At 43.0% G+C, this 18478-nt stretch overlaps 2 protein-coding genes across 5 annotated transcripts in view; one reads left to right on the forward strand and one right to left on the reverse strand.

The window, feature by feature from the left end:
- The window catches only part of CAP1 (CAP, adenylate cyclase-associated protein 1 (yeast)), a 29027-nt gene extending 17738 nt beyond the window's left edge, over positions 1-11289 (forward strand). For all 3 annotated transcript variants that reach the window (XM_005868655.2, XM_014541597.1, XM_014541596.1), the window contains 10 exons: positions 748-825; positions 2741-2884; positions 2985-3070; positions 5575-5680; positions 6935-7112; positions 8321-8505; positions 8682-8805; positions 8941-9023; positions 9349-9492; positions 10116-11289. In XM_005868655.2, coding sequence (XP_005868717.1) covers positions 748-825; positions 2741-2884; positions 2985-3070; positions 5575-5680; positions 6935-7112; positions 8321-8505; positions 8682-8805; positions 8941-9023; positions 9349-9492; positions 10116-10199 — 1212 coding nt within the window. In that variant the 3' untranslated portion in view covers positions 10200-11289. The remainder of the gene's footprint in view (positions 1-747; positions 826-2740; positions 2885-2984; positions 3071-5574; positions 5681-6934; positions 7113-8320; positions 8506-8681; positions 8806-8940; positions 9024-9348; positions 9493-10115) is intronic.
- Positions 11290-11765: 476 nt separating this feature from the next.
- Positions 11766-18478, reverse strand: part of PPT1 (palmitoyl-protein thioesterase 1) — a 21589-nt gene continuing 14876 nt past the window's right edge. The window contains exons 6-10 of one of the 2 annotated variants that reach the window (XM_014541609.1): positions 16704-16794; positions 15609-15707; positions 14308-14379; positions 12692-12817; positions 11766-12660 (exon numbers count right to left, since the gene is read on the reverse strand). In XM_014541609.1, coding sequence (XP_014397095.1) covers positions 12695-12817; positions 14308-14379; positions 15609-15707; positions 16704-16794 — 385 coding nt within the window. In that variant the 3' untranslated portion in view covers positions 11766-12660; positions 12692-12694. Of the gene's footprint in view, positions 12818-14307; positions 14380-15608; positions 15708-16703; positions 16795-18478 lie in introns of both variants that reach the window. The other variant, XM_014541608.1, reaches the window with a different exon arrangement.

The raw sequence follows: 18478 nt of genomic DNA on the forward strand, positions 1-18478 counted from the left end.
CCCGAAGAAATATATTTTCTATTTTAATAGTGCTTATAGCCCATGTTTCTTAAAAACTTTTTTTGACCGTGACCCTCAATAAGAAAATACATATTTGTAACAGATATGTTCACAAAATAGCCCTTATAACTACTTGTACTGCACTTTCATTTACGTGTTGGGGGAAATAATTTCAAGCTGACATACTGTGCTTACTGTTTTGTTTTATTTTGTTCTATTTCATTTAATAAAGTGCTGGTTATGGCTCACTAAATTGATTTTGATTAATTACCTCTGAATGGATCATGATCTAACATTTGAGAAATAGCTTTAACCTAAAGAAGTAAATACCTTGAGAATTTTAGACATAAATTTAGACCTTTGCCTATATTTCTACCTCTTTTTTTTTTTTTTTTAAGAAAATAGGATCTGTGTTTTTTTTGTGTTTTTGTTTTTTGTGAGAGGCCAGAAGGGCTTTTTCAGTGAACTTCATATCACACTGCATGTGCAGTTGCTAACTTAATTGATTTCATCCAAGGCTAGCCCTCATCTTCATTTCCTGGATATGTGTCCCTGATTAGTTCAAGAGGATCAGTGGTACATGTGATGCTGCCATCAGTCCCTGGAATCTGGAATACCCGAGGAAAGCAACGTGAAGTGCCTAGGTTGCTACCAAAGTACATGGAAGTGGAGGTTTCAGGTTATTCTTATCAGGACCTCTCCAGTTGTAATGTGTCATTGATAGCTGTTTCTTCTCCTTTCCGGCAGGCGGAGATGGTCCATACAGGTCTGAAGTTGGAGCGGGCTCTCTTGGTTACAGCCTCTCAGTGCCAGCAGCCAGGAGGTGTAAGTTCACTACTAGTTGGTTTTGTTTTGGTTTGATGTTCAGAAGTTGAGAGGTTTCTGCTGATCTATCACAACATGCTAAAATAAACCCACCAGGCTCATGTATGATCACAACAATATCCAGAAGTAGAGTCAGAATTAAAGTGCCAGTTCTGGGACTATGCTATTGAGTATTTGTTGAGTTGTATTAGCTTTTCTTCTGTCATTTTACTTAGGATTATAGTTACCCCTGGGACTTTGCTGCTTCCCTTTTTTTGTTTAAGAGGAAGTTTACTTTAAAAGTTACAGAGGTAGGAGAAGTGAGCTGTAGAAGAAATGGGCTCAGGGAACAAGTAACAGAGGCAAAAGAAGGGCCTTTGGAGCTTAGGAGAAAGATAAAGGCACTTCTAAAGCACTGCTTCTCCCCTTTAACGCTACTTCTACCTCAAAATTGTACGCTGCCAAGTATAAAAATGAATTAGAGAAAGTTGAGATTTTTGTTGGAGCCAAAGATTTTAATTTTGTTTCTGCCCTAACCGGTTTGGCTCAGTGGATAGAGCGTCAGCCTGCGGACTCAAGGGTCCCAGGTTCAATTCCGGTCAAGGGCATGTACCTTGGTTGTGGGCACATCCCCAGTAGGGAGTGTGCAGGAGGCAGCTGATCGATGTTTCTCTCTCATCGATGTTTCTAACTCTCTATCCCGCTCCCTTCCTCTCTGTAAAAAATCAATAAAATATATTTAAAAAAAAAAAAAGATTTTAATTTTGTTTCTTCTTTTTGCATTTGGCTTTCCTAGGCAGAGGGGCAATAAAACTCCTGCTAATGTTATATTAAAATCTTTGGATCCTTGGCATGCCTAAATAATGTAAAAAATAGTGTAAGATAATGTTAAATATATTAGACTTTAATTATTAATCTGTCTTGAATGGTTAAAGCATTTTGTTTAAACCTTTTCTCTAAAACAAATCAGTTAGTTGAGACACTATTATAGTTCCCCTGCTGTAGACTAGGGACTGGCAAACAACAGCCCACAGGCCAAATCTGGCCTGCCACCTATTTTGTAAATGAATTTTTTTTTTTTTTGGAACACAGCCATGTTCATTCTATTACTGCTTTATGCACTACAATGGCAGAATTGAGAAACTGCAGAATGTTTGCTGTCTGGCTATTTACAGAAAGTTTGTTGACTTCTGTTCTAGACTGCTAAGAACTGAGAATTAAGATGTTCAGAAAAACTGAGCTTTAGAGAAAGGATAAAAACACAGAAACACAAGCCATCTTTTTTACTAAGCTGCCTGCTCAAATGACAAACCCCCTAATTACATTTGACAACAGATCTCTACTTAGCAGCTGCTATATGGCTAGGAATGTGTTAAAGGCTATAAGGATTATAAAAGAGGGTTAAGACAAAGCCTTTGTCTTTGAAGAATTAATGAGTTGGTGGGGGGAAGGGGCGGGGGAAATATAGCATGGGGTCATTAATAGTTTGGGCTGGTGTGTGATACAGTGCCAAAAATTGGTTATGCTGACAGTAAGTGCTGTAGGAGGCCATTGTGGCTGAAGTTGGAGGGCAGTTCCTCATGAAGCATGAGGAGCATTTGGATAGATGGAAAAAGAAGAGACCATTATGAGTAAAAGCCCAGAAATGAACCAGTATCTCCTATTAGTGGCACAGAAAAGAGGCTGAAATGGTAGAATTTTGTGATATAGCCAGAGTGTGAGTCCTAATCATGAAAATTCAGCCTGAGAAGTTGGAACTCTGTGAGGAGAGAGAGATGAGGAGCACTATTTTAGCCATATGAATCTGTGCAGAATGAATACAAAGTTTATTTGGATGCTCATTGTAGTCCATAAAGAATTCTTGCCTTCAGGATTGAGCTGGCAAAGCTTTTATAGAAAAACTGTAACATGAATCTTTTTCTGCATCTTTTCCTAGAACAAGCTTTCTGATTTGTTGGCTCCGATCTCAGAGCAGATTCAAGAAGCAATAACCTTTCGGGAGAAGAACCGAGGCAGCAAATTGTTCAATCACCTGTCAGCTGTCAGCGAAAGTATCCAGGCCCTGGGTTGGGTAGCTGTGGTGAGCAGCTCAGCTTCCATGGGAGGGAAGGGATAGGATGAAAAAGGTAAGGAGATAGGGCTGGAGAGGCTCTGAGTCACCGACAGCTTCTCTTTCTTAGGCACCCAAACCTGGTCCTTATGTGAAAGAAATGAATGATGCTGCCATGTTTTATACAAACCGAGTCCTCAAGGAGTACAAAGATGTGTAAGTCCGGCCATTCCTCAAGGGGTAAAGGACAAACCCAGTTGGATACTTGTTGGAGTAGTGCTTCGGGGTTAAGGGCTGCCCTTGGCTGCTATGTTAGTTCTCCTGTCTCACTGCTGCTTTCTAGAAAGTTTAGTAGATAATGGCACCTAGAAGGTACATTTATAAGCAGGAAGTGTTTCTCCTTCCACTTTTGCTTCTTCAGGGTTTGTGGAGGCCCAAAGTTTTCTAATGTGTACCCTTCCAGGTTTAGGAGGTTTTGCTGGAGATAAATGGACTAGTGCCTTTTTTTATTCTGACCTGATGATATGTTTATTTATTTTAAAGCTCTAAACTTGCCCTTTTTTAAAAAATACATATTTTTATTGACTTCAGAGAGGGAGAGATAGAAACATCAGTGATGAGAGAATCATTGATCAGCTATCTCCTGCATGCCCCCTACTGGGGATCGAGCTCATAACCCAAGCATGTGCCCTTGACTGGAATCGAACCCGGGATGCTTCAGTCCACAGGCCAATGCTCTATCCATTGAGTCAAACCGGGTAGGGCTGAAGATATGTTTATTGATTTTTAGAGAGAGAGGGAGGGAGAGAGAAAAAAACATCGATCTATTACCCCTCATACTTGCCCTAATCGGGAATTGAACCCACAACCTTATGGTGTACAGGACAACACTACAACTCAACCACCCGGCCAAGGCTGGACTAATGCCTTTTAATTTGCCTGTTTAGATAAGATTTTTTTTCCTTTGTTGAGGATTTCCAAACAGCCCATTGGCAAAAGTTTTAGTAAGATTTTCTAGGAAATTATCCTGACTATTGATGTGGTCAAGTAAAGTGAGAGGACGGCTACCTGGCCAGTGCAGGAATTAAGTAAGGGGAGTCATTGTATGGAGTGACTGCAGGTAGCTATTACTTAGCTGCATAGCTACCTAAACCCTTCCTTTCTTCTGTTCATCATCAATCAACCAATATTTGTTGAGTAACTACTTTGTGAAGGAGTAAGCCTTCATGTGTGTGAAGTATGTCCCAGAACACCAGGCACCTCCTTGATCTTTCTAGCAACCTGGAATTAAGCATCACATGTTTTGATTATACCCCCTCACTTTACAGTTGAAAAAAATTAGGTCTTATGCTAAATAACTATAGTCTTCTAGCTCATATATAAGAAGAGATGAGATGTGAACCATACTTCAATACAATTTCCTCCTGAAGGGAAGTTTTTTGTTTTTTTGGGGGGGTGCATATCCTATATAATAAAAGCCTAATATGCTAAGTGTCCAGTTGTCCGGTCGGCCATTCAACCAATCAAAGCGTAATATGCTAATGATATGCTAAGGCCGCTCAACCGCTCGCTATGACATACACTGACCACCAGGGGGCAGACACTCCGACTGGTAGGTTAGCTTGCTGCTGGGGTCCGGCCAATCGGGACTGAGCAAGACAGTCTGGACACGTCCTGGAGCCCTCCTGCAGTCCCTCCCTGGCTAACCAACCTCCTGCGTCCCTCCCTGGCCCCGATCGTGCACCAGTGGGGTCCCTCGGCCTGGCCTGCACCCTCTCGCAATCCCGGCTGAGGGACCCACCCCCACTCCCACCCCCAAGTGCATGAATTTCATGCGCCAGGCCTCTAGTTTTGACATAAGGAACTAGGTCATATAGTTCTCAAGTTTCTTGGAGTCCAAGAGTTTCACAGTGATGGCTTTCACAGTGAAAGATCTCTACTATGGCTTCATGCACAGAATGACTACTTTCATCAGTTTTTATGTATTAGGTTCTGCCTAAGGTCTACTGTGAAAAAAACAGTTTTGCTACTTTTAATTTATAAAAAATATTTTTATTTTTTAATTGATTTCAGAGTGAGAAAGAGAGATAGAAACATCAGTGATGAGAGAGAATCATTGACTGGCGGCCTCCCGCACACCTCCCACTGGGGATCGAGCCTGCAACCCCAGGCATGTGCCCTGACCAGGAATCAAACCGTGATCTCCTGGTTTATAGATTGATGCTCAACCATTGAGCCATGCTGGCCAGCCAGGCTATATATATTTTAACTGATTTTAGAGAGAGGAAGGGAGAGAGAGAGAGGAACATTGATGAGAAAGAAACCTCAACATCTATCAGCTACCTCCTGCACACCCCAACTGGGGATGAAGTCTACAACCCCAGCATATGCCCTGACCTGGAATCGAACTGTTCATGGACCTACACTCAACCACTGAGCCACACTGGCCTGGCAACAGTTTTACTACTTTTTTTTAAAAAAGTTTGAATAATACTGCTATAAGAGAAAGATATCATCTTAAGTGCCTATCCTAATGGACTTTGGTCTGATTAGAGAATAGGTTTAAAAAAGAAAAGAAAAACTCAGTGATGATAGAAAAGCTACAATTGAGCATAGCCTAAGGAACACCAGGCAGGAGGATGTGAGCTCACAGAGAGGATTCTGGAATCACTATTGTAATGTACACTGCCTGCCCGTGATGAGTGCTTTCATTTTTCCAGGGATAAGAAGCATGTGGATTGGGTTAAAACTTACTTGAGTATATGGACAGAGCTGCAGGCTTACATTAAAGAGTTCCACACCACCGGACTGGCCTGGAGCAAAACGGTCAGTGAATCCTCCTCCTTTTTACTCACCCAGGATGGGGTCCACAGGTTTCTTAGACTTTGGCACTACCAAGGTCCCAGAGCAATGTTAGTCTTTCAGTGGAGGGTAGAAAGAAAAAGGAGAAGGAAAGGGAAAAAAGAAAAACTAAAGAAAGCAAGAGTCAAAATATTCATTTCTGTTCAATTTCAGTAAACATGAGTGGGGAACAGTGGAATGGAGGGGAGACAGATTAATTATTACATTATTTCAGCACTCTTGAGGCTTAAAAATATAGATACAAAACCCCAATATAAATCATCAAAATAAATGCTATAATAAAGATGCACTACAGCAAGCATGTCAAAGTTGTGGCCGGCGGGTTTAAATAAACAAGGCATGTAGCTCGTTGGCCACGAGTTTGACATGCTTGCACTACTGAGTATGAGAAAGGAATGATTCTCACTGGGCGAGATTGTACTGAAGGGATATATTCTGGTCTGAGACTTTTTGCAAGTCTAAGGCAGTGAGAAGTGGGGGAAATGGGGAAACTATCACGTGGCAAAGCTTAAAGTAAATACAGAAAAATCGGTCATCTCGGACTTCAATAAGGAAAGATAGTCAGACTTTTAGGAGAAAGGGCAGGGAGGGAAAGTAGGTTAAGACTTTTAGACTTCATAATAGGTGATAATTATAATCGATATTTGAGCAAGAAAGTGATAATGATCAGATTTGCCCTTAAGAGGGCCTCAGTTTCCAGGTTAGGGATAAGGACATATGCGCAGACTTTGAAAGTGTTCCTAGTGCTAGGGGCTGCTACAAAAGAATTTGTAGGAGATGTAATCAAAATATAAGGAAGATTTAATGAGGTTGAGGGGTTGCAAGACTCAAGGAAGATTGAACAGCCAAGCGTGGGAGCTGATATCTTTCACTGAGATAGAGATGAGGTGGTGGTTAGACAAGTAGGGGAGCAGGCAGGAGATGAAGAACTCAGTCTTGGACTTGAGTCTGAGATAGTGGTGACACACTTAAGTAGCTTTTTAGAAGTATGGGTTTAGAGTTGGATTAGAGGCCAAAGAAAAAATGTGAAGGGTGAAAAGAGCTGAGTTGGATCTTAGAAAGGGTGGGAAGGAATAATCAAGCTTTACTGGATAGCTTGACTAGTATTAATCACTGTATCAGGGGTGTATCCTGTGTATCCTGCACACATGTAGGACCCAGTTGGAAATGGTACAGAGGGGAAGAGAGTATGACTGTTGTTTGCGTTTATTGTTCCAGGGGCCTGTGGCAAAAGAACTGTGTGGATTGCCATCTGGACCCTCTGCTGTATCAGGTCCTCCTCCCCCACCACCAGGCCCACCTCCCCCACCAATGCCTACCAGTTCAGGGTCAGACGACTCTGCTTCACGTTCGGCACTGTTTGCGCAGATTAATCAGGGGGAGGCCATCACACATGGTGAGTACTTCGGCAAGAAGAGTTGGTATAGTAAGTTGCTTGGGCCAAACCTTACCAACTAGGGATTGGACAGTGTGAAAAGCAGAACTCTGGTTTGTGTATGATAGAATTAATTTGGGGTGTCATATTACATTTAGTTGCCCAAAGGGACAGCAGAGTTGGCTTAAATGGAAATTGAAATTAGGTGATTGTAGTTGGAGGAAGCCAACTTTAGAGGAAAGTGATTTATTATTAAGTGGCATGTACTGAATCCCCTGTTGTGCCAAGGCATGGGGCCTGCAATTTCCCCCAGAGCTTTTTCCATGTCTACTTGGGATGACATTGTGTTGGGGGTTAACTTCCTCAGCAGATATATAATAGTCATGGAAAATTTGCATAAGAATTACCTAAAGTTGGTGTAGAGAAAGTATATACTCTTTTATATAACAGGCAGAAGTCTAAATTATACAGCCCTATTTTGGGGATCTACTTATAAAGATATCTAAAATAAAGACCAGTTTTATAGTATTATTAATAGTAGCTAAATGGTGTAACAACCTAAATATTCAACAGTAAGGGAAATTGTTAATTGTAGTTTATCCTCTTGATGAAATACCATGCAGTCATTAAATCTCTGCAGTAAACCCAGCAGAGTTTACGAAAAATCTAGTATTTAAACTACTACTATGCAGTCATTAAATCTTTTTCTGCAGTGAACCAAGCAGAGTTTACGAAAAATCTAGTATTTAAACTACTACCACCAGGAGTGGTGGAGCTAAAAAGGCCATTCAGTATTGGTTATGTAGATTGGCCATGTTCAGGAGTAAGGAGTGAGTTAGCCTGTTGAGGGTAATTATGGAATCTTTTCCCTAAAAATTAAAAAAAATTAAAATAGCCCAGCCAGCGTGGCTCAGTGGTTGAGTGTCAACCTATGAACCAGGAGGTCATGGTTCGATTCCTAGTCAGGGCACACACCCAGGTTGCGGGCTCAATCCCTCCATACATACGCATATGCTATGTTTTATCTTTTTGAGTGGAACTATATAAGTTAACCTTAGGGTAGAAGAGAAATTATCAAGGTGCTTCTCTAAAATTGCTTTTGAGAGAACATCTCAAAGGCTGTAGTTTTGGCTTTAATTTTTTGTTAAGAATCAGTCTGAGTTAGTTATTGCCTCAGCCCAAAGCCCTGATATGAAGGACAGAAACAAGACAGCTTCTTGTTCTTCCAGCCCTAAAACATGTCCCTGATGACATGAAGACTCACAAGAACCCTGCCCTGAAGGCCCAGAGTGGTCCAGTACGAAGTGGCCCCAAACCATTCTCTGCACCTAAACCAGGAGTTAACCCATCCCCTAAACCAGCCACAAAGAAGGAGCCAGCTCTACTTGAACTGGAGGGCAAGAAATGGAGAGTGGTGAGTTAATAATTCCGGGACTCGGGTAACAAGGAGTGGACGGGGTTTTAATGGAGCACAGCCAAATAAATGCAGGGTTCTGACTTAAATTGCAAGAAGGAAAGTTTGTGATAGTCTGTTTTTGGGATGGTGTGTGCTTAGCGATGAGATTGCTGAAAGAGGTCTCTCTTTAATAGGAAAATCAGGAGAACGTTTCTAACCTGGTGATTGATGACACAGAGCTGAAACAGGTGGCTTACATATACAAGTGTGTCAACACGACATTGCACATCAAGGGCAAAATTAACTCCATTACAGTAGGTGAGTCCTTGTCGTCCTAGGCAAGCTCTGTTTTAGAGTCTGAGAGGGTGGAACCATACCTACCCTGTTCCTAAGATTCTTAAATATATTACTTTCCTTTAAAGTTATACTGTTGACCTGCTCCCTTTCTTCTAGATAACTGTAAGAAACTCGGTCTGGTGTTTGATGACGTAGTGGGCATTGTGGAGATAATCAATAGTAGAGATGTCAAAGTTCAGGTAACTTGATATTTTGGCTTTTTCCTTTGGTCCCTGAGGAATTAATTGAAAGAGACACAGAGCCGACCCACAGATGTTGCTGTGGTGGGAATCTGATTCTACAAAGTCTGTAAGCTGAGCTGCTTTGGATGTGGCAGAAGCGGAGTTGGCTCTTAGAGTGAGCTCTTTCCAGCACCCATCCCAGCCTGCCCCGAGTATCCAGTATCTGTTGTGCACCTGCAAGCGTTTCATGTAGTTGTTAAATCATGTGAAAGTGGAAGCTTTTCCTGTAAGTTTGTTATTCTCCCCAACTGCTGGGACTTAGTGTTCTTGGTGTTCTCTGCAGGTAATGGGTAAAGTGCCAACCATTTCCATCAACAAAACAGATGGCTGCCACGTTTATCTGAGCAAGAATTCCTTGGATTGTGAGATCGTCAGTGCCAAATCTTCTGAGATGAATGTCCTCATTCCTACAGAAGGCGGAGACTTTGTAAGTTTCTTGATCTTTTTAGTATTAAGATCAGAAGGGACTGGAGACTTCTTTACATTAGACAAAGTGAATTGAGGGGCATTCTGCCCTGAGTGGGTCAAACTCAGCGACGCACACTTTAAGCAGAGAAGTGTGACGTAGTCACACGAGGTAGCGCTCCAGAGGAGGGCAGTAACTGCCTGCCTTAGGTTGGGCAGCTGCTCAGGTAGTGAAAAGGAAAGAGAATGTGGCACAGCACTCTGTTGAGTTGGTGCCATGAAGCCATACATCTTCTCATCTATGCTTCATCTTCTCATCTATGCTTCATAGGCTTAACAGTCTGTTCAACATCACTGTCAGTGAACTGTACGGAACAGATTCAAACCTATACCTGCTGGCTTTGGAGCCTCTGTTCTCATTCCTACACTGCAGTGCTCCTCCACTGTGTCAGTGGTAGGAGAGGCATTAGTAAAAGATGTGGGTGGCAGTGCCAGTGACATAGCCTTTTAAGGGAGGGTTTGGTTTCTCTCACTACATTTTGCCTGCTCTCAGAGCTTAGTGGAAATAAGCAAAGGAAGAAAAGTGTAAGACTGAATCCCAACTTATTTTTTTGCTCATATTTAAACCTGTTTCTTTATTTGCAGAATGAGTTCCCCATCCCCGAGCAGTTCAAGACCCTATGGAATGGGAAGAAGTTGGTCACCACAGTGACAGAAATTGCCGGATAAGCGAAGTGCCACTGGGTTCTTTGTCCTCTCCCTCACACCATGGGATAAATCTGTATCAAGACGGTTCTTTTGTAGATTCCCTCTACCTTTCTGCTCTTAAAACTGCTTCTCTGCTTTGAGAAGCACAGCTACCTGCCTTCACTGAAATATACCTCAGGCTGAGATTTGGGGTGGGATAGCAGGTCAGTTATCTTCTGCAGGAAGGGGCAGCCTTTTCCTGTCAGCTCAACCACACCACCAGTCTGCTCTTACGGAACTGCAGACCAGGACTGGTGTGTTTCAGCTTCCAGCCTTTGGGGATTATTCCACCAATAGTCTTTTGGGAAGAACAAAGCAATCCCCAGGAATTAACAGCTCAGAAAGTTCACACAAATTAATCTTTTCCTAACAATGAGCATGAGGTAGCAGAAGCTGGTGTGATTCCAGCTGGGTCTTCTAACAGACTAATTTTTCACTGTTGACAAGTGAGGCAAGTGTTGCATTGGACCAAAGGCTGAAGCTTGGCCATCTAGCATTCCAAGCAAAATTGTTTCCTCTAAGTATTCCTTTTATTCTGCATTCCATCCTGGCTCCACCTGAACCTGAAACAATAGGTTCTCCTGTACCAGCTGCTGTGGCAGTGCCTGCACCCAGGCCAATTTAGAGTCTTGGACCCTTTCTTTGTCTGGGATCCCTGCCCAGCACCTTCTTAGAGATGACATAAAAAGAGAGGGGAAAAAAAGGAAAAACGCACCATTCTAAGGAATCTGGCATTCCTTCCTCCCATGCTAGGTGCCTGTCATCCATCTTCACTGTCTCCATTGCCCTGTCATGCTCAACAGCTTTTGGCTTCTGTCCAGGCACCTGAACAAAGGACTACAATCTCCACTGTAGGCTGGTTTTCGGTTTTATGTAAGAATCTTGCACAGCATTGCTAATATAAATTTCAGTTTTTCCCTCTAGGACAAACACATACCAAAATATGCAACTTTTTTTTTGGTGGGAAGAGATATTGTCCTGTGACTTCTACCCATTTCCTGAGGCCTGTAGAAATAAACCTTTATCTACTTAAAGTTATACAGAAAATAGAATAAAATTAATACCAAACTTGCTTAGTATTTACCTGTGATATTTATTGTACAGAGTTGTAAGAATATTGAAAACATGGCACGAAGTTTAAGAAGCTACTCTTTATTTTAGACAACCTCATACAATTCTTTCCACATCCCCCCGCTTCTTACCCTTAAGCCTCATCTTTTAGTTGGAAAATAAGGCTTAAGTGTAGGAAAAATCACAAAGAGTAAACTTTACAGCACTAACAAGATACTTTTTTCGTGTAGCTAATCATTTCCCCAAACTGACATTCTGCACAAGTCTTCCAGAACAGTTTTGATAGGTTTTCACGGGCAGGGAAGTTGGGGCTAACATGTTCAAACTGCTCAAATAGTGCGGGGAATGGTAGAATAAGGTTAGTTTTCTGTAACATAACAGGAATTCTCAGAGTCCTTAATATGGGTTGATCTCCAAGGAGAAAAGGGATGTGCAATATTCCCCAAGCTTTTTGAGGAAATAATCTTTTTTCTTTTTTCACCGAACACATCTTAAACAAGTTTGGAGTGTACCAGTAAATATGTTTTTTTATAATGGAAATTAGCCTGATCTCCATGTTTTCCTCCCATTCTCTGTTAATACCAGTAATAGAGTGACTTAATCCAGACCACTAGTCATATTGTGATGACATATTAAGGATGGAAAGAACCAGCCACCTCCTCAGTTTTCATTTCCATTTCTACATTTTTCTTCACCTCCCTTTCTAAGTTAAGCAATACCCACACTTCCTCGCTTAAACAATCCAATCGGGTGTTACTTCCCTCCTTTTATTGCAGCAACTAATGTATCACAATCGGAGGAGACCAAGAGTGCTACTGAAGCTAGATGGTGGGTTAGTAGAATTTGTCTAATTGCTAGACACTACAGAAGAAAACATACTCAAGGAGAGGAGGGTAGCCTTAGATTATATAGCAACATTCAAGCAATACTCTTGTAAGCACTGGTTAAATCCCCACCAGCAAAACAGAAAGCATGTCTGTGACTACCTCAGGCCTAGGTATTGGCCTTCTGGCTTGAAATGTGGCTAGATTTATGTGAGAAAGATGTTTGCCCTCAGAATCTATGTCACTGTTTTAGTTCAGTCTCTTCTGGGCCTGGGCACAGTTCTGGCACTGACTTGCAGCAGACTATTTCCTGAGACAGCTTGACTACATCAAATGGTTGTAAAATAATCTCTGTGGTTATTAACTAATTAAACTTGCATTCAACACCATATGCTGATAGGATGAGGCAAAGGATAAGATTTGGATCTTAGATCTTCCTAAGTAGGTCATGTTAGATGATGACTAGAGAAAAGGGTTAGTTGCAAGCTGGACCTGTGCTCCGGCTTGGGCATGAAGGGAACAGTCTTCACTAGTTTGGAAGTGCTGGGGGCTCCCTGAGCTCTGGAGCAAGTTGCAAAGGTTTCACTCAAGGAAGGGTATGATGTTGGCATAAAACCATTCTTCAGACAGTTGAAGATGGTCCCCTTCTACAGCCAGGAATACTAGTTGTCCTGCATTGTCCATTTCTCTTAGCCCCAAGCGGTCCTGCAGAGAGAAATGCCATAATTAATCAAAAGGCTTATTGAAAAGTTTTGGAATAAAAGAAAAGGTTAGCTGAGCCCTGGCCGGTTTGGCTCAGTGGATATCAAGTGTTGGCCTGGGGACTAAAGGGTCCCGGGTTCGATTCCAGTCAAGGGCACATGCCTGGGTTGCAGGCTCGATCCCCAGTAGGGGGTGTGCAGGAGGCAGCTGAGCAGTTATTCTCTCTCATCATTGATGTTTTTATCTACCCCTCTCCCTTCTTCTCTGAAATAAATAAAAAATAAAATGTTAGCTGAGATATATTCTCAAAATGCAATCTTTTGCCTAAGTATTACAATTTAGGTGTATTGTCAAAAATGCCAAAAAGGATTACCTCCTATTTTTTTTCCTAAGCATTAAAATTATATGCAGTTGAGATTATTCTATAGTTTTATATTTTTGCTTTCTAAAGTTTTCCAAACCTTTTGGAGGACAAAACTGCCTCAAAATATCAGTTAAGCGGAACTGAACCAAAGACAGGAGAACATTAGCTCAATAACTTAAAAAACATCCAACCCCTAGGTAACAAATCTGGGACACTTTCATATCTTGCAGTTGAAAACATTGCCCGTGTGCCACAGAACAAATATGATGCGAAGATGAGCAGTTATGACTGTCAGAATGTTGCTTCTGTGGTTACCATCAGTTTGAGTTTCACAATAAGGAGGCTCTTAAGTTGTAATTTCCAAAACGTAACAGACCCTAGCTTCCCTCTTACCCAAGAGGGGCATCAAATGTAAGAGAAAAGCCGAGAGAGGAGACTAGGCTTCTGAAATGTAAAGAAATTCGAGTAGAAGACAGTTGGTTCAGACATAGCTCTTGTGCATTTTGGGGAGTGTATTTCTGCTTCCGATAATTACTGAGCAACTACCCTCTGAAAAACCTTGTGCTGAACATACAGTCACTGTTTTTCAAAAATCTTGTCTTTAGTGTGGAGCTGGAAGTGGTGAAATGCTGCAACCTCTGCTTGAGAAACCATCTACTGCAAAAAGGAATTCACAACTCTAGTCCCATAACCTCCTGCAGGAGGAGCCCCCCTGTCAGTGCCTAATTTAAAAACACTTCCATGACTATTAATGTTTTAAAGTAACACTTGTCTCCTGTTTTCATTATGCCTAGGGGGCTTGTTGGATTTGATCCAGTCTACATCTCAGCAAAAGAAGCCAATTCTAACCTTTTTACCAGAAAGGAGGAGCTAGAAAGGATGTGTCCCTTAGACATGCTTGAAAACCATGAGGTACAGGTCCTTCGACGTTCAGGATGTAGACTCTATAGACCAGCACCTAATAGACTAGCCCAACAGTCAGCAGCCTACTCAGCCTCACCGAGACGGGTCAGACGCCTCACGACCACTTACTGCTTTGGGGTGTACAGGACAGGGTCTATCACCCAAGAACCCGGCAGCTTTAGGAGCCGGGAGCTGAAAAGGACAGCACCTCTCCCCACCCAGTTACCTGTGTGTACAGAGTGGTCTTCTGTAAGGGAATGGTTTCCTTGTCTTGTCCACTTCTGTAAAATCCAAACCACTGCAGGAGAGGAGGAAGAAATACGCAGATCGCACACATGGCATATATACTGCCAAACTAACTTAAAACTGGCTGGTAGCTAAGCCTAACCAACAAACGATGTCATGAAGGTGTAGTAAGATGGAAAAATAGAATATGTCTTGAGCCATCTCTTTTTTAAGGGTAGATCTTGAGAGATGAGTTAATCTTTTCCAAAGAGCTTTCCAATTTCCCAAAATTTCTGCTTCTGATAATTATTGAGCAACTACCCTCTGAAAATCCTTGTGCTGAACTAGACACTCAAAGATGAATACATACAGTCACTGTTTTTCAAAAATCTCTAGTATAATGAGGCACAGAAACAACTAATTGTTTAGCATACTTTTCTATAAAGGTCACATACAAAATATTTTTGGCTTTAAGAGCCACATGGTTGGAACGATTCAATGCTGCCATTGTAATGCAAAAGCAGCCACAAACAATATTTTTAAAAACTCGAGTATGGCTGTGTTCCAATGGAATTTTAATTATGGACACTGAAATCTGAATTTGATATAATTTTCACTTCAAATATTTTTTACTTTTTCAACCACTTAAAAATGTAGAAACTATTCTTAGTTCATGGGCCATACGAAAGCAAGTGGCAGGCTGGATTTGGCCTGCAGGCCATGGTTTGCTAGTTCCTGGTGGTCTGATGTGATGAGTGCTGTAACACAGGCTGATTCTACTTGAAACAGGATAGCATCCCAAATGGATAAAGTGATCTGAAATTGCCCTTGAAAGGTAAATAGGAGCTTGTCAGGTGGAGAAGCCCAGGGGAAGGGCATTCTAAGAGACTGAAAAGCTTGAATAAAGGCATGCAAGAGAAAAAGCATAGGCCAAGTTTGGGGCATTTCAAGTAGTACAATGTGATCAGAGAATCTAAAGTGGATAGTGTAGGGAGATTAGGTTGGAGAAACAGGCTGAAGCCAGGTCAAGGCAGACCTTCAATGTCAATCTTAGGGACTTACAGACTTTGGGCTGGTGATTCTGAACTAGGGTCACAGGTCTCTTTGAAAATCTAATCAAAATTATAGTCCCTCAGAGAATTCAACGTTACCATTTTGCATACTCTGGGTGGTGTCGCATTTATAGACCTCAGGTGAAGAACCCCTGCCCTACACAAAGGTTGGTGGACGGACTAAGGTTTTTCCCCAAAAGTCATTTACTACTATGGTCTCCTGTCTTGTGGCCTGCCCAAGCAGTCTCACCTCAGAATCCACAGGGTCCACAATGGAATCATTGAGGAATTTCACCATCACAAACTTCTTCAGGGCCATAAGGTTTTTCTTGTAGGACTCATTGACACCCTGGGGGAAAGGCCAGCATATCTCAGAGTCATCATCAGGTTCCAGCCGGGGGATTAAAGCCTTTCAGGCTGCTTTTTCAGTTTCCTGCCCAGAATATACCTTGTCCAGCCTTTTTCTTAACATCCTATCTGATTGGCATGCCCCCAGCAACCAGGGTGCCATCATTAATCTGTCACAGCACTCCACAGGTATCCGGCATATAGGTTAAAGACATCTAGCCAGAGAAAGCCAAGGCAAAATAAGAAGCTGCAAGTTCTGAGTGGTTCTGCTATACGACTGTTTTTCCCTCTTTCAAAAAAAATTGTTTTAAAAAAACTCCAGCCTTGGCTGGTCTGGCTCAGTTGGTTGAGCATCATCCTATGCACTGAAACGTCACTGGTTTGATTCCCAGTCAGGGCACAAGCCTAAGTTGTGGGGACTTGGTCCCCAGGGTCGGGGTGGGTACAGGAGGCAACCAATCAATGTTTTTTTTCTCTCTCTCTTTTCCTTCCTCTCTCTCTCAAATCAATAAAGAACATATTTAAAATAATATGAAATTTTTTAAAAACCTCTAGATAAACACAATATAAAATAAGCCATCTAGTTTACCAGAATCTCCCAAACCATGCTTATATTTGGGACACAGAGTCCCCTTTGCAGTATCTCTTCTAAGTAAATCTCTTTTCTGTGAAAATTTGACCCAAAAGGGACCCACCAGGAAGACTTCCCTCAGTAAACCAGCAGCTGTGAAGTTCCATGTAAGCCAACCAGCAACCCACTGAGCTGACCATGCTGCAACACTAGAATAGGGAAGGGACATAAGGGAAGAGAGCCAAATGGATTTCAGCCTCCCTAAAAGGAACTGAATCTCAGAATCACTGGCTCCCTTCCTAAAAACAGAACTTCTGTTTCCTGGGTTGTCTGGGATACTTTGGGTAAACAGTCACTGCTGATCTTTTTATAAATGTCCCAAATAGAAAAATGAATACATAACAGCAGCCTGGCTTAGGTGCTTACTCTCTCCTGATTAATATCTGCCAAGAAGATGCTGTGGTTGCGGTACATGTCCTCCTTTATGGGGTCGTGCCAGTATTCTGCTTGTACCAGCCTGCAGGGCAAAAAAGAAATCAAGGTGACCAAGCTGCATGTCAGCATCCCCCTCTGCATAGGTCACCAGGAGACTTCAAAGGGTCAGAGACCGGAGTCCTCAAGTCCCAGGCCTTGCCCTCTAATAGGGAAGACAAGACATCCACCTACCCAAGTTCATCACCTAGACACCTGAGGCAAAAATGTGCTATTTAATACAGTAAAGAACATCTTAGCCTGGCCTGTTTGGCTCAGTCGATAGAGCATCGGCCCTCGGACTTGAAGGGTTCCAGGTTCAATTCCAGTCAATGGCACGAACCTCAATTATAGGTTCGATCCCCGGCCCTGGTGGGGGCATGTGCAGGAGGCAACCAATCGATGTGTTTCACATCAGTGTTTCTCTGTCTCTCCCCCTCCTTTCCACTCTCTCTAAAAATCAGTAGAAAAACATCAAGATGATTAAGAAAAAAAACAAACAAAAAATATCCTAAAACTTAGGAAAAGGACCTATCAATATGGTTCCCCTGTACCACTGAGCTTTATCACACTTAATCATGCTTCCAAGTCATGAAGACACATGCTGTTCCCTCCCACAACCCCAAGTCTTTCACTCTCCTTTGCTTTCTACTCATCCTGTAAGACTCAGCTCAAATACCACAACTTCTGCCTCCTCTTCACCCATTTATCTCCTCTTCATCTATCTCATCGTGCTGATACTGGGATGGAGGTCTTATCTTTCAATCACAAAGCATTTATCATACTACTAGAGGCCCAGTGCATGAAATTCGTGCACTGGGGGGGTGTGTGGGGGGGGGGTCACTCAGCTCGGCCTGTGCCCTCTCGCTGTCCGGGAGCCCTCAGGGGATATCCGACTGATGGCAGTTGGACATCCTTAGCCCTGCCACGGAGGCAGGAGAGGCTCCCGCCACTGCTGCTGCACTCGCCAGCCATCAGCCTGGCTTCTGGCTAAGCGGTGCTCCCCCTGTAGGAGCACACTGACCACCAGGGGGCAGCTCCTGCATTGAGTATCTGCCCCCGGTGGTCAGTGTGTGTCATAGTGACTGGTCGTTCCATCATCTGGCTGAAACTGGCTTTGTGACATCCCCCAAGGGGTCTGGGATTGCGAGAGGGCACAGGCCAGGCCAAGGGACCCCACCGATGCACGATGCAGGAGATTGGCCAGCCAGGGAGGGATTGCAGGAGGGGTCCAGAGCATGTCCGGCCCGTATTGCTCAGTCCTGATCAGGTGGACCCCAACAGCAAGCTAACCTACTGGTCGGAGCGTCTGCCCCCTGGTGGTCAGTGCATGTCATAGCGACTAGTTAACCAATCGACTGTGCTCCCTGGTGGTCAGTGCACGTCATAGCGAGCAGTTGCAAGGCCTTAGCATATCATTAGCATATTATGCTTTCATTGGTTGAACAGCCGACTGGATGACCTGACACTTAGCATATTAGGCTTTTCTATCTATATAAAAGCCTAAGTGACCATCACAACTGAACGGACGACCGAACAGGCTGCGTGGGGCGACCAGACCAGCAGGGGGGTTAGTGAGGGGCAACCAAACGACCAAGCAGCAGGCTGCATGGTGCGACCCAGCCGGCAGGGGTTAGTGAGGGGCAACCAAACGACTGAGCAACAGGCTATGTGGGGCGACCAGGCTGGCGGGTGGGGGGGCAGTTGGGGGCAATCAGGCTGGCAGGCAG

This window comes from Myotis brandtii, unplaced genomic scaffold (genome assembly GCF_000412655.1).
Source record: "Myotis brandtii unplaced genomic scaffold, ASM41265v1 scaffold274, whole genome shotgun sequence".
In the NCBI taxonomy this organism is placed as follows: Eukaryota; Metazoa; Chordata; class Mammalia; order Chiroptera; family Vespertilionidae; genus Myotis; species Myotis brandtii.